We start from the raw sequence: 15,727 nt of genomic DNA, 5'->3' as shown, positions 1-15,727 counted from the left end.
AGATTCTATATTGTTTATTTCTGCTCTGATCTTTATTATTTCTCTTCTTCAGCTGGGTTTAGGCTGTCTTTGCTGTTCTGCTTCTATTTCCCTTAGGTGTTCTGTTAGATTTTGTATTTGGGATTTTTCTTGTTTCTTGAGATAGGCCTGGATTGCAATGTATTTTCCTCTCAGTACTACCTTCGCTGCCTCCCAAAGCGTTTGGATTGTTGTATTTTCATTTTCGTTTGTTTCCATATATTTTTTAATTTCTTCTCTAATTGCCTGGTTGACCCATTCATTCTTCAGTAGGGTGTTCTTTAACCTCCATGCTTTTGGAGGTTTTCCAGACTTTTTCCTGTGGTTGATTTCAAGCTTCATAGCATTGTGGTCTGAAAGTATGCATGGTATGATTTCGATTCTTGTATACTCATTAAGGGCTGTTTTGTGACCCAGTATGTGATCTATCTTGGAGAATGTTCCATGTGCACTCGAGAAGAAAGTATATTCTGTTGCTTTGGGATGCAGAGTTCTAAATATATCTGTCAAGTCCATCTGATCCAATGTATCATTCAGGGCCCTTGTTCCTTTATTGACCGTGTGTCTAGATGATCTATCCATTTCTGTAAGTGGAGTGTTAAAGTCCCCTGCAATTACCACATTCTTATCAATAAGTTTGCTTATGTTTATGAGTAATTGTTTTATATATTTGGGGGCTCCGGTATTCGGCGCATAGACATTTATAATTGTTAGCTATTCCTGATGGATAGACCCTGTAATTATTATATAATGCCCTTCTTCATCTCTTGTTACAGCCTTTAATTTAAAGTCTAGTTTGTCTGATATAAGTGGCTACTCCAGCTTTCTTTTGGCTTCCAGTAGCATGATAAATAGTTCTCCATCCCCTCACTCTCAATCTAAAGGTGTCCTCAGGTCTAAAATGAGTCTCTTGTAGACAGCAAATAGATGGGTCTTGTTTTTTTATCCATTCTGATACCCTATGTCTTTTGGTTGGCACATTTAGTCCATTTATGTTCAGTATTATTATAGAAAGATATGGGTTTAGAGTCATTGTGATGTCTGTAGGTTTCATGCTTGTAGCGATGTCTCTGGTACTCTTGTCTCACAGGATCCCCCTTAGGATCTCTTGTAGGGCTGGTTTAGTGGTGACGAATTCCTTCAGGTTTTGTTTGTTTGGGAAGACCTTTATCTCTCTTTCTATTCTAAATGACAGATTTGCTGGATAAAGGATTCTCGGCTGCATATTTTTTCTGTTCATCACATTGAAGATTTCCTGACATTCCTTTCCGGCCTGCCAAGTTTCAGTAGAGAGATCCGTCATGAGTCTTATCAGTCTCCCTTTATTTTATTTTTTTTATTTTTTGTTTTTTCAACGTTTATTTATTTTTGGGACTGAGAGAGACAGAGCATGAACAGGGGAGGGGCAGAGAGAGAGAGGGAGACACAGAATCGGAAACAGGCTCCAGGCTCTGAGCCATCAGCCCAGAGCCCGACGCGGGGCTCGAACTCACGGACCGCGAGATCGTGACCTGGCTGAAGTCGGACGCTTAACCGACTGCACCACCCAGGCGCCCCTGTGGCCATTTTTTAAAATTGGATTGTTTTTTGGGTGTTGAGTTTTATAAATTCTTTATATATTTTGGATACTAATCCTTTATCATATATGTTATTTTCCAACATCTTTACCCACTCAGTTATGCTGTCTTTTAGTTCAGTTTTTTTATGTTTTTATTTTGATGTAGTCCCAATAGTTTCTTTTGGCTTTATTTCCTTTGCTTGAGGAGATATACCTAGAAAAATGTTGTGTGGATGATGTCAGAGATATTACGCTCTGTGTTCTCTTCTAGGATTTTTATGGTTTCAGGTCTCACACTTAGGTCCTAAATCCATTTTGAGTTTAATTTTGTGTATGGTGTAAGAAAGTGGTTCAGTTTCATTCTTTTGCATGGAGTTGTCCAGTTTTCCTAACACAATTTGTTGGAGAGACTGTCTTTTTCCCATTGCATATTCTTGCCTCCTTTGTTGAAGATTAATTCACCAAACAATCATGAATTTATTTCTGGCTGGCTGTTCTAGTCTCTTGATCTATGTGTCTGTTTTTGTACCAGTATCTGACTCTTTTGATTACTACAGCTTTTCAGTATATCTTGAAATCTGGGATTGTGATACCTCCAGTTTTGTTTTCCTTTTTCAAGATTACTTTGGCTGTTCAGGGTGTTTTGTGGTTCCATACAAATTTTAGGATTATTTGTAATAGTTTTGTGAGAAATTTTGTTAGTATTTTGGTAGGGATTGCATTAAATATGTAGACTGCTTTGGGTAGTGTGGAGATTTTAACAATTCTTGCTTTCCAAATGGAATATCTTACCATTTGTTTGTATCATCTTCAGTTTTTTATCAGTGTGTTATAGTTTTCAAAATATAGATCTTACATCTCCTTAGTCAAGTTCATTACTGGGTATTTTATTACTTTTGGTACAATTGTCAATTCAAATTTTTTTAAATTTCTCTTTCTGCTATTTTATTATTGTTATATAGAAATCCAAGAAGATTTCTGTATATTGATTTAGATTTCTATATATTGATTTTGTATCAATATGTAATCAAATGTTTTTTGGTAGAGTCTTTAGGGTTACTTTATTCCTGATGAATAGGGCTAGAGAGATTGAGAATTTTTCCCCAGTCATCTGCTCCACCCTAAACTTTGGTCCTTCCCTGGTTACACCTGCTACAGAGAGGGTTTATTTCTGTGGATTTGTCTCATCTCTAGAAGTAGATTACTATAGTTTTTAGTGCTTGCTATCTTGGTATTGAGGAAGCAAGAATATTTCTGTTGTCTTGGTCTTTCTTAGGTCTTAGGCGGGTCCTATATGCTCTGGTCTTGTGGTGATTTTTTTCAATGATTCCATCTCTCTTCCCTCTTTCATCTATGCTTTGAATCATTGATAGGTCTTGTGTGAGATAGTCTTGTCTTCCTCTCCTTCAGGTATAGAGGATATTTTCTTTTGCTGCTCCTCCTCCTATTTTGGAATCTTATTCATGCATGGGGTTTTAAGGTTTGATCTTTCTCCCTCAGTGGCTTTTTTTCCCCATAAGGGAAAAGGATACTGGGGGGGCTTGATGCCTCTTTTTTTAAAAATTTTTTTAACGTTTATTCATTTATGGGAGACAGAAAGCACAAGCAGGGTAGGGGCAGAGAGAGAGGGAAACACAGAATTGAAGCAGGCTCCAGGCTCTGAGCTGTCAGCATAGAGCCTGATGCCGGGCTGAAACTCACAAGCTGTGAGATCATGACCTGAGCCGAAGTTGGACGCCCAACCAACTGAGCCACCCAGGTGCCCCTATGCCTCTTTTATAAGAGAAGTCCCTCCCCTTCTCCAGTCCTGCATTACAGTGAGAGGCATTTTCTAGTTTTCTGCCCTGTCCTCAATCTTTCTCTTAAACACCTGATAAAAGGCATGTATAGGGGCGCCTGGGTGGTGCAGTCGGTTAAGCGTCCGACTTCAGCCAGGTCATGATCTCGTGGTCCGTGAGTTCGAGCCCCGCGTCAGGCTCTGGGCTGATGGCTCGGAGCCTGGAGCCTGTTTCCGATTCTGTGTCTCCTCTCTCTCTGCCCCTCCCCCGTTCATGCTCTGTCTCTCTCTGTCCCCAAAATAAATAAAAAACATTGAAAAAAAAATTAAAAAAAAAAAAAGGCATGTATAGGAGAGACTGCTAGTGGTTGTGAATTCCCTTTGTGTCTATGTCTCTGTGAGGTTCTACACTGTCATTTTTCTTATACTTGACTTATAGTAGTTAAAAAAAATTAGGCCTCATTCTGTTTACTCACTGGTATGACACCTACCAGTTCTTTCTCCTGTGCTCTGGGTCCTAACTTTCCTTGGACATCAGATTATTGCTGCCTTGTAATCTCTGTTTGTGATAGAATTTTTTAAAGTTATGATTTTGTTCTTTGTTGGGATATGTATTTTTAAGGTATAAGGTATGATTTTTCCAACTTTCTACATCTTAGATGGAAGTTAAACTTCTTTTTTTTTTAAAAAAAATTTTTTTTTTCAACGTTTATTTATTTTTGGGACAGAGAGAGACAGAGCATGAATGGGGGAGGGGCAGAGAAAGAGGGAGACACAGAATCGGAAACAGGCTCCAGGCTCTGAGCCATCAGCCCAGAGCCCGACGCGGGGCTCGAACTCACGGACCACGAGATCGTGACCTGGCTGAAGTCGGACGCTTAACCGACTGCGCCACCCAGGCGCCCCTAAACTTCTAAATTAAAAAAAAAAAATTAAAGTTCCTTTTAGGAAATATAACTTCTATGTTAATTCATTGGTTCTCAGCTTATTTCTGGTTATGGAATGCTAGGAAGTTATAATGCTAGTTATAGTACCATTGCTTTATTTGAATTAAAATTATTAAATATTTCTGACAATTTAAATATATTTGCCATTTATTAAATACCTGATGCAATTTAATGAGCATCTTTTGGATTTCAGTTGTCATGCTAGATATTTTCATACCTAATTCTCATAAACACCATTTTGAAGAATGGCTTTTGCTTTTCTTTTATTATGGATGAGAAAACCTGAGGCTTAAAGGAATTAAGTTGATTGCTTTGTATCACAAAGAATTAATGTTGTAGAAGTGAGACTTCAGACCTTAGTTTCTGATTTAAAAATGTTTCTTGTTTCTACACTACACCACTATTGTAGTTCATTTCTTACTGTCTGGATAAGTAATAAATGATAGGGGACAGGGAAAAATAATAATAAAAATTTTGTTGGGCTTCTGTTACTAGATATGTTTTGTTTTATGTTAAACATTAGCCTTTTTTTTTTTAAAATAGGCAATGATATGGGAAATGAAGATGCCATCGGAGGGAATGTGAGCAAATATACGGTGCTTCCATCTGGATACTGTGGACAGCCCAAGAAAGGACATCTTATCTTTGATGCTTGTTTTGAAAGTGGTAAGTGTATTAAAGACCTTAGCTTTTGAATTTGTCTTCGGTTGTTTCAAAATACAGTTCATCTGGCCATTCACTGTGATTCAACCCATTTAATATTTCATCATAATGAAACAGGTTATCAGGAAAAAAATCAATTTTTAAAGAATTAAATTGGAAATAACTTGAAAATGAAATGCTGTGTTTTTGTTGATATGTGATCAATGGTATAATGTTAATAATAATGATCATTGATAGAGCACCTTATATTTTATAAAATACTTTTTCAGATATTAATTTTGGGGGGATAAAACTGACAAATTGATTATATGATCAATCATTAATTATTGAATGTTTATCATGTATTTGGTTCTGTGTGACATGCTCATAGAACTTAGTCTTTGTCAGAGAGAAGGTCTCCCTATAAAGAAATGATTCGGTAACAGATTCAGTTGAACACAAACAAAACAGCAAAAGTAATATTATATCATAATCATCAAATTCTGTGGTTATTCTGAATGGGAAGATCAAAACTTGATTGTAAATTCCTATCCAGTAGGGAATGGATCTTGTTAACGTTTTTGTGCCCTGAGCCTCATACTCTGTATAGCACATATTAGGTACTCAGAATATGTTGAAAATACTAATGAGAAAGGTAAACATAATTTTGTTTTATAAGTAGTTATTAATTATTTTTTATTTTGAATAATGTGTGTGTGCTGGTGCGCGCGCGTGTGTGATTGTTTGTAGGGGCATGGCAGTTTAGTTACATGACACTTCTCTCAACCCTAAGAACATTGGTTGTTTATATCAACAGTTGAAAACTTGTTTATTCAAGCTTTTGCTCTTTGTTTATTCCATGCTATTTTAGTTTGCTAGGGCTGCCATAACAAAGAACAACCAACTGTGTGGCTTAAACAAGAGAAATTTATTATCTCACCATCCTGGAAGATGAATGTCTTGAGATCAGTGTGTCAGTAGGGTTGTTTCCTTGTAAGGGTTATGAAGAAGAATATACTCCATTCCTTTTTTTCTAGCTTCTGGTGGTTTGTTAGCAATCTTTGGTGTTCTTTGGCTTGTAGAATCATCACCCCAATCCCTGCCTTCATCTTTACTTGACATTCTCCCTGTGTGCCTGTTTTTTTCTAAATATTCCTTCTGTATAAGGATGCCAGTCATGTTGGATCAGGGGCCACTCTGATGACTATATTTTAACTTGATTATCTTTGTAGAGACCCTATTTCCTTTTAAGGTCACATTCTGAGGTACTGGGTGTTAAGACTAACATGAATTTGGGGGGCACATAATTCAACCTATAAGATAGTACTGTAGTGTTCTTCCATTCAGACAACACTGTCCACATAGTTAAGAACAGTTTCCCTGAAGTTTGCATTTTGCCTTGTCTGGGATATATTTGGTGCTTAGAAAATATCCTTCGAATTCTTTTTACCTCAGTTAAAGACTTGAAGGCTCTTTATAATAACAGCAGCTCTCTAAGGGTCAAAATTATCCTCACTTTAAAGACTATGTGTTGTTTTGGTTTACCTAAAGTATGAAATAATCCAGATTTCTTTCCATATTTTCCTTTAACTTAGTCATATTTTTCCATCCTTTACTGAAAAGTTCAGTAGCAGAAATTACCCAATGTGACCACATAGTAACCAAATTAGTAATGTATATTTCTCCAAAAGTGTATGAATAGTTGGTTTATGTCAACTGAATTTGTGCAAGTGGTGCATAAGCCTTGCAGATAGTAGAGTGGTTAAGTGGACATGCTCTGGTGTCAGGCTACAGTTTAAATTCTCACTTGCGGGGCACCTGGGTGGCGCAGTTGGTTAAGCGTCCGACTTCAGCCAGGTCACGATCTCGCGGTCCGTGAGTTCGAGCCCCGCGTCGGGCTCTGGGCTGATGGCTCAGAGCCTGGAGCCTGTTTCTGATTCTGTGTCTCCCTCTCTCTCTGCCCCTCCCCCGTTCATGCTCTGTCTCTCTCTGTCCCCCAAAAATAAATAAACGTTAAAAAACAAAAATTAAAAAAAAAAATTCTCACTTGAAAACTAAGCCATAGTTTCCTCATCATTTAATGGAGAATGATGCCTACTTTATGTCTAAAAGCAAAAAAATATATGTATTTCATTGTTTAAAAAAAACATCTTACCAAAATGGAAACAAAATAATAATAATATTTAAAAATAGGTAAATGAGAAAATCTCAGAAAGGTAAAATACCAAAAGAAAATTCAGCTGGATGAGTATATAAAATACATGGTATGAGTTCGCATAAATTTGCTATAGGTAGACAATAAATTTAACTGAAGGTTTTCTGGTAACCAGCATCAAGAGAAAAACAATATCCATCAGATAAAAGTAAACCAAATATTGAAATCTTATAGAAATTCCTCCTATTGGGCTTCCTAAAGCAGACACTGAGATGTGATGAATAGCATTCTCAACAATGTACCTGTGGTATTTACAACAATGTATTTCATAGGCGTATGTTTTGTAATATCCTTCAGTGTGGACTGGGGTCCTAATGCTAAAGGGCATCTTAGTGAAAGCAATTCAGTTGGCACTTGAAACAATTTGTTTGACATATGCAGCTTTCATCTGATCTAATTTAAATTAAGGGACTTATTTTAGACTATTTAAAACAGGGAAGTTAGGGGTTTTCTCTTATGTGCTCACTCTGAGCTACTGACTGGATGCCTCACGTGTTGTGTTGTGAAAAGGATTCTGTAGGTGTAGACTTTTGAAGGAGTAAGGTGATTAATTGATTCGATGATTGGGAGGTATTGTTTCATGTGGATGGAATATATTGTCTTCAGATAGGCCCCATAGGTATGTTTTTTTTTCTGAGTTGTGGAATATGTAAAGTGCCTAGTATATTGCCTGGCCCTGAACTGGTGGGTTATCTGTTTTTCTAAATGAGAAAGAAGTTCTGCAGTTCAAATATGAACTTTCCAATGTAACCCTGCTCTGTTTTTTTCCATACCCCCCTTAGTATAAGTAATATTTCCCTTGGAAAAACAGAAGACCACTATAAATTTATCTTTCTGTGGATACCTGACACTTTTCATGATTTTTAAAAACTTTGTTCTCTTCCACTGCACTATAACCTGCTCAGGACAGAATCTGAGTCTGATTAAGCAGGGGCTCTCCCACAGAACCAAGCTGAGTACTTACAAAATTAAGCACTAAATTAATACTATTTTTAATTGATGAATGAAGTAATTCGAGCAATAGAAAGATAGGGAGAAATTAACTTTCTTACAGCTTTCATGAAAAAAAATCATATTTAATTGCTTATTATTCCCCAGTCTACCAACTTCTCTTAAGTCTTCATATGTGTGCAGGTACTGTTTTCTCTGTGACCTAGATCCCTTTATCTTCCTGGTAAAATGTTAATTCAGATTCAGTCCAGCATTTCTTCCTCTGAGAAACAGTACCTCTCAGACAAGTTTGGCTGTCTCTACCTCTATATTTACAGGTACCTTGTAGGCTCTTATATGATAGTCTTTACTGAATTGCAGTCATTTCATTGTTTCTTTCTTTTTCCTTATCATTGAAACCTTGAAGTCAGGGATGGTTTCTTATTAGTTTTGGTTCTCCAGTGCCTAGTGTACTAACAGTCATATAACAAGGAGATTAATAAATGTGTGAATAACTGAGAGAGGACAGATAGTGAACAAAATGGTTTTTGTAAAGTGAGATTTTAAGATTAATAAAAATATTTTTATGTTTAGATAAAAATATATTAATAGCAGCAAAAATATTAAGAAGGAAAACAAAAAAATTAATTACTTGGTGCTTATCAGACATTATGATAAGTGGTATACATAGTTTATCTCATTTAATACTCACTGAAACTTTCTGAGGTATTATATATCTCTTGTAGGTGAGGAAACTAAAGCTCAGAGATGTAAAGTTATTTCCCTTGAATTGCATGATTGACAAGATGTATAGATGAATTTGAAAATGAGGGTTTCCTGGCTCCAAAGGCCATACTTTTAACCATTGCATATACACATTACCTTATTATAGGCTAGTTTATGACATATGAATAATATATATATGTGTGTATATATATATATATATATAGCCTATAAGCCTATATATATATATATATATATATATATGTAAGCCAAATATATATGTGTATATGTGTATATATGTGTGTGTGTGTGTGTGTGTGTGTGTGTGTGTGTGTGTGTATATCCATCTTATAAGATAAGACATATAGGTTTTGTGATAAGAAAAATAAAAAATTGTCTACTTATTTTAAAATAAGCCATCCAAAGGGCACCTGGGTGGCTCAGTCACTTGAGTGTCCAACTCCTGATTTCAGCTCAGGTCATGATCCCAGGGTCATGAATCAAGCGCCATGTTGGACACTGTGCTGAGCATGGAGACTGCTTGGGATTCTCTCTGTCTCCTGCCCCTCTCCCCTGCTTGTGTGCGCTCTCACTCTAAAAAAATTAAAATAAGCCATCCAAATAAACACTATTTGGTTGCCAGTAGTACTGTTGTTTTACGATTGATATGAATACATGTATATTGAATATGAGAAGAACAATATAATTTATACTACAAATTAGCCTCAGAGACTTAATATAATATTTAAATTACTGTGGCTTGAAAGAGGGTCAGTAAAAGAAAGACATGGTTCAGTTGTTTATATACCATTTCAAGACGATGGAAATAAAAACTTAAAACTTTTATTTTTAATTTCTATGATGGAATTTTATTATATTTATTTGTGTAATCTTTAAAAATTACTGTTTCCTTTTGAAAGAAAATAGTTTTTATTCTTGGCACAGTATGAAAATGTGCCATGACTACAATAGAAATCAGGGGTTTTAGGTTAATATCTCACTTTTTTTTAGATATGCAAATGGTTGATATACTTTTTCTTTTTACCTTTTGAGGAATAATTGACAAATATAATTATAGATATTTAAAGTGTCCAATGGGATGGTTTGATATATATACATGTATATAAAATATTCTATATATAATATAGAATAATTACCAAGATTTAGCTAATTAACACATCAATGTCCTCACATAATTAACACAGATAACTTTTCTTTGTGTTAAAAATCCTTAAGATCTACTTTTATCAACTTTCAAATATACCATACTGTATTATTAATTACCATAATCATGGTTTATATTAGATCCTCAAAACTTATTCATATAATTGAAAATTTGTATCTTTTTAGTTATATCACCCCATTTCCTCCTTCCCCCAGTCTCTGGCAACTTTTCTATTTCCTGTACAACTGACTTTATTGCAAAATTATTGAAAATAGCCAAGATATGCAAACAACATAAATATCCTTCCATATGTGAAATGGGCACAGAAAATGTGACATGCATGCACGCACAAACACACACACACACACACACACACACACACACAGGTACAGAGGAATGTTATTCAGCTATTAAAGAGAGTAAATCCTATTTGTGACAATGTGAATAAATCTAGAAGGCACTATGTTAACTAAATTTTTTTACAATGGCATTATAGTATAATGCCAAACACACAGGTTTTGGTTTCAGACAGAACTGGTTTCATATATTAACTTTTACTCATCTATAAAATTAGGAAAACATATCTATATTATAGAATATTATTATGCTAAGTAGTATAATATATAAAAGAGACAGTACAATATATGGCTATCAACTTCAGGTTATAATTCTGGCACATGTATATCATTCCAAGAGTGCCAAAATGTGCCAGGTACTTTTGTGGGTATATTTATAGTGTTATTACCAATCCTTAGAACAACCCTACAACATAGGACCCTTAGATTAGGTTACCCCAGGATCATACACTGAGATAAGGACTTAGGTAAAGATTGTATATTTTGATGGAGATCTCAAGAGGGAGATGCTCTGGGTAATTCTTGCTTTTCTGGGCATATAGTATTCTTGGTCATTCTAGTGTAAGTTCTTTAGGCTTGGAAAATCTAGGCAATCTAAGATTGTTCTGGGTGTTAATAAGAAGGGCCAGAATTAGAAGAATATTTGGAGATTTTAAGTTAACAACATTCTCCTTTGGCATCAGGAGTTAACTTTGTAGTTGTGGGAAGAACAATGTGTGGAGTCAGTTGACCTGGCTTTGAATCCTAGCCTGATTTGGTCTTGGGAATTACTTTATGTCTTTGAACCCCATCCTATCAGTCTAAAAATGGAGAAAATACTTTACAAGGTTTTAAAAAAACGACTAATTATAGTTATCATTTGTCAAATGCGTAATGTGTCCCAGTCTTTGAATAAGGAGCTTGACATGTATCACCTGTAACAGGGCGCCTGGGTGGCTCAGTTGGTTAAGCGTCTGGCTTTGGCTCAGGTCATGATCTCATGGTTTGGGAGTTCAAGCCCCGCATCGTTCTCTGTGCTGACAGCTCAGAGCCTGGGGCCTGCTTCAGATTCTGTGTCTCCCTCTCGCTCTGCCCCTCCCCTGCTCGTGCTCTGTCTGTCTCTGTCTCTCAAAGATAAATAAACATTAAAAAAAAAAAAAGAAAAAAACATGTATCACCTATAATACTTATCTTTTCAGGACTTTCTAGACTAGGTTAGGATCCCATCTGTACTGACCCATTGCAGTCTATATACTTTCCAGTCTACTAGAAGTACTTGTCTAAATGTCTGAAGTTTGTAAGCTCTGTAGGAGCTCTTGGTTACCACCATATATCATGCTTAGTCCAGAGCCTGGTACATAATAGGTGTTCAATAAATGTATATGAAATAAATACAATTATCACAACAATTCTTCAGAGTAAGTATTATTAATGCTGATTCACAGGTAAAGAAAATCAGGCTCAGGGAGGATAAACATATATTAAAATTAAACTGTTTTTAAAAGGTAGAGCCAGGATTTGTATCTGGGCCTGCCTCATAATAGTAAATGGTCAGACACAGGCATTTTGTGAAGCTCACAACATACTTTTACATACTTTATCTCATTGAATCCTCATATCTTTTGAGGTAGGTATTATTATTCTGTCTTAAAGATGAAGAAGTAGAGGCCTAGAGACATTAAATAATTTGCCTATGACTCTACAGTTAACTAATCAAGTATCAGACTGGGGTTTGAACTCAATTTAGATATGATTAAAATAACAATAGTATTAAATATGAATATAGAATTTACTGTCACGCAAATTTCTAAGTGTTTGACATAAGTAATGCATTTAATTCTCATATCAAACCTGTGAGGTAGCTTCTATTATTATTATTTTCATTTAACAGGTAAGGAAACAGACACTAAGAGGTTAGATAATTTTGCCAAGGTCACTCTGCTGCTAGGTTGTGGACCTGGGGTTCAGACCCAGTTGGCCTCACTCCAGAATTTGTGCTTGTAACCATTTGTGCTATGTCGGGTCATAATTTATATGAAAGCTTATCTCAGTATCAAGCATTTAGCAATAGTTCCAATATTTTTAAATTTTGCATTTAGGTCTTTATAATTTCTGAGGAAAACAAGATTGTTGTAACTTAAAGTTAAAAATATGATACTCAGTTTCCTAAATTAAAGAATGAAGTGATGTAGCAGAAAAATAGATTAGCAGAAAAATTGATCACTCCATACCAAGGGCTTATGACCATTAACCTTTAAATTAAGAAAGGTTCTCTTGCAGAAAATTATGTTGAGAGACATTTACAAATATTTAAAAATCAAATCATATAGTGTATGAGGCCTAGGTTTATAGCCTCTCTAAGAAAAAAATAAATAGTGAATTTTCTGTTTGTAGAATCTGCCCCTTCTTCATTCTCACAGAAATTAGATAAACTTCTCTGTTTAAGGAAGAAGAGTTTTAAAGTTGTGTGTTATTATAATTATGATAGAGCTCTTGATTTACATTGTTTGAGGGATGTGGTAGAATCTTACTTTTTATTTTCTATGAATATACCAATCAGCAGATATGTTTTATACCCCGTGGGAGGAATACAACCCACAGTTCCTCGCTTAAAGGAGTTAAGTGGGAGAGACTGATAGAGGCTGTGATTTTTTTTTTAAATTTTAATGTTTATTTATTTTTGAGAGAGAGAGAGAAAGAGAGTCAGAGCCCAAGGTGGGGAGGGGCAGAGAGAGGGAGACACAGAATCCAAAGCAGCTTCCAGGCTCTCAGCTGTCAGCACATTGCCTGACATGGGGCTTGAAATGAACCTTGAGATCATTACCCAAGCCGATGTTGGATGCATATCTGACTGAGCCACCCAGGTTTCCCTGACAGAGGCTGTGATTAAGTTGATGACAAAATTTATTGTCTAAGGAAATATTTTTGTCCAGAACAAGTCTAACCTGGAAGGGATGCTGGGACAAATGGCATACCCTGGGGCCTGTCAGAGGCTAACCATGATGTGTAGTACCTCTAATTCTAATTGGGGTAAGTACTGTGTAATGAGAAAGCATATCAAAAGCATGTCTTTTTCAGTAGGGTATCGTAGGATGGTGGGGTGGCAAATTGGCAGACTTCTTAGAAGAGGCTCCAATGAGCTGAGTATTAAAGGATTAGTAAGAATTATCCTGATAAATTTTAGCAATGGGAAAAACTACCCGGTTCTTATGATATCCAGAAAGACCCAAATGCAAGAGTGATAATGGCACTCTGCTACCAGAGTGAAATGGCAAACTATAACTAACTCTCAGAAATGAAGAGTATTCCTAAGAGTAAGGGCTCACTAAAACTTTTTAAATAATTAATTTAACAAAAAAATAATTTAATTAATTTATTTCTAATATATATGTAATGTCTCATTCTTTTCTTATTCTTAAAGAAATAAATGTGCTTTACCAGAGCACATATTGTAATGACACCATCCATGTGTCTATATCCCGAACCTGACTTGAATGGGTCTCTCTGCTGGTTGCTCTCCTCCTCTCCACAATCTCATTCTGTGTCTATCTCTGCCCTGTGGACCCTCCTGATTTATATGTATTGCTGCATTGCTTGCTTTGCTAATCCAAAGTTTTGGTCTTGACAAGTGAGTTTAGTCTTTTGTCCCTACTGGAATTTTTCCCATAAAGATGATAGTAAGAGAAAATATTAGGCAGTGTACTCTGTTTTCTCTCTGCTTGTTATTAAATGAATGATTATAAAATCTTGCAACCTTTTCAGCCCCACAACTTCAGCCCTAGACTTCATCCTCAGTAGGTTTGCTGGACTTGTATGGAAGCTTTCTGACTGGATTCTGAAGTTTATCCCCAACTCTTTCTGGTCCATCCTGCACAATGCTACCAAAGCTAAAATGCAAATCATTGGATTATACTACTTTATTGTTGAAATCTTTCATGACTCCCTGTTGTCCTTAGGATAAAATACAAATGCTTTTATCTGACAATGTCTTTAACATAAGATCTGATAAAAATTTGCTTCATATTGATATTATCATTTTATGCCAGAATATGCCCCCTTCAAGGCCATTATCTCTTTCAGGGGAAAAATTAGCATATTTAGGAGAAAACAGCATGGTTATGAAATATAAAGTGTTTTACTGTGTCTAGAAATTCTGTTGGAGAAGTATTGGCAGCTATGAAACTATAGATGAATAATTTAATTCTGTTATTTCTGACTCATAATTGAAACAAAGCTGAACTTCTATTATTGTAGGGTTTTCTTTTAAAAAAATTTTTTTTAATGTTTATTTATTTTAGAAAGAGAGAGAGAGAGAAGGGGAAGGGCAGAGAGAGAGAGGGAGATACAGAATCTGAAGCAGGCTCGGGGCTCATAGCTGTCAGCACAGAGCCTGACGTGGGGCTCGAACTCACCAACTGGGAGATCATGACCTGACCTGAAGTCAGATGTTTAACTGACTGAACCACCCAGGCGCCCTGGGTTTTCATTTGTTTTTTAAATTTCTGACCCCTTTACTGAATTATATATGCATATATATGGCTATGTATCTACATGTATGTTTTTCTCTTTCCTATTTTCTCTACTTCACTTTAAGGAAGAAGTAAGACATTTCATTCCCAAATAACTTTCCTCTAAGTATGGTGACATTTCCAATAGTAACAGTCCTGAAACAAAGGGCCTTGGAAACAACAGTTGAAGAAGTATGAACTATGTTTAATAAAATCTTATTTGCACTTATCTTCAGCTGCTCTTTTTAAATCATCTGAGACAGTGTTTTGAAGGGGACTTCCAATACACATAAAACACCCCTCCTATGCTTTAGTTGTAAAATAACTACCAAAAAAGGGAACATGTCACTTGATTAAATGTGATTGATTGAGTTTGTTTATAGCCCTCTTCTTTCCAAGATTTAAGACACTACTTGAATGATTATATGTGTGTAATAGTTTAAAATCTAAACATAAATACTTTTTCAAGTGATCACCACATGATACACTTAAAATTGGAATATTTAAAAATTTTATATTATTATTGCTTTCCATTTGCAAACAAATTTAAAATTACATTAATTAGCAAAACTAGAATGTTGTCTGTGGTTTTATGCTTTAATGTTTATAAAATAGTTCTACTTTTGATAGTGTATTGCAGTATTGAAAAATCCATACAAATTGTGGGTTTCATACAGCTTCTGAAGCTATGAGGATATTTTGTGCAGGCTACCTGTTTGCAGTTTGTTTGATTTATCATCCTTTCCCCATTTTTCTCTGTATTGCAGGGACCAATGTCTTGATATCTGTACTTCCCGGGCTCCCTTATCATCTGGATTCTGACTAGGTTCAGCTTATAGGAAATTGTAGGAGGAGATTGAAGGGCAGGTAGAAAGGAGAAGCCTGGGTATTTCTCCCTCAGTGTATCTT

The 15,727-nt window shown here is 35.7% G+C and overlaps 1 protein-coding gene across 8 annotated transcripts in view; it reads left to right on the top strand.

The window, feature by feature from the left end:
• Positions 1 to 15,727, top strand: part of AGBL4 (AGBL carboxypeptidase 4) — a 1,457,435-nt gene that overhangs the window by 134,359 nt on the left and 1,307,349 nt on the right. For all 8 annotated transcript variants that reach the window (XR_005788556.1, XM_040470173.1, XM_040470176.1 and 5 more), the window contains exon 2: positions 4,844 to 4,966. Coding sequence is in view for 7 of the 8 variants with exons in the window: in XM_040470173.1 (XP_040326107.1) it covers positions 4,844 to 4,966 (123 nt within the window). In the remaining variant the exon portion in view is untranslated. The remainder of the gene's footprint in view (positions 1 to 4,843; positions 4,967 to 15,727) is intronic.

The sequence above is a fragment of the Herpailurus yagouaroundi genome, unplaced genomic scaffold (assembly GCF_014898765.1).
Source record: "Herpailurus yagouaroundi ecotype Mexico unplaced genomic scaffold, PumYag 77, whole genome shotgun sequence".
In the NCBI taxonomy this organism is placed as follows: Eukaryota; Metazoa; Chordata; class Mammalia; order Carnivora; family Felidae; genus Herpailurus; species Herpailurus yagouaroundi.
Note: the sequence above shows the minus strand (reverse complement) of the source record. Positions and strands in the feature narration are given on the sequence as shown.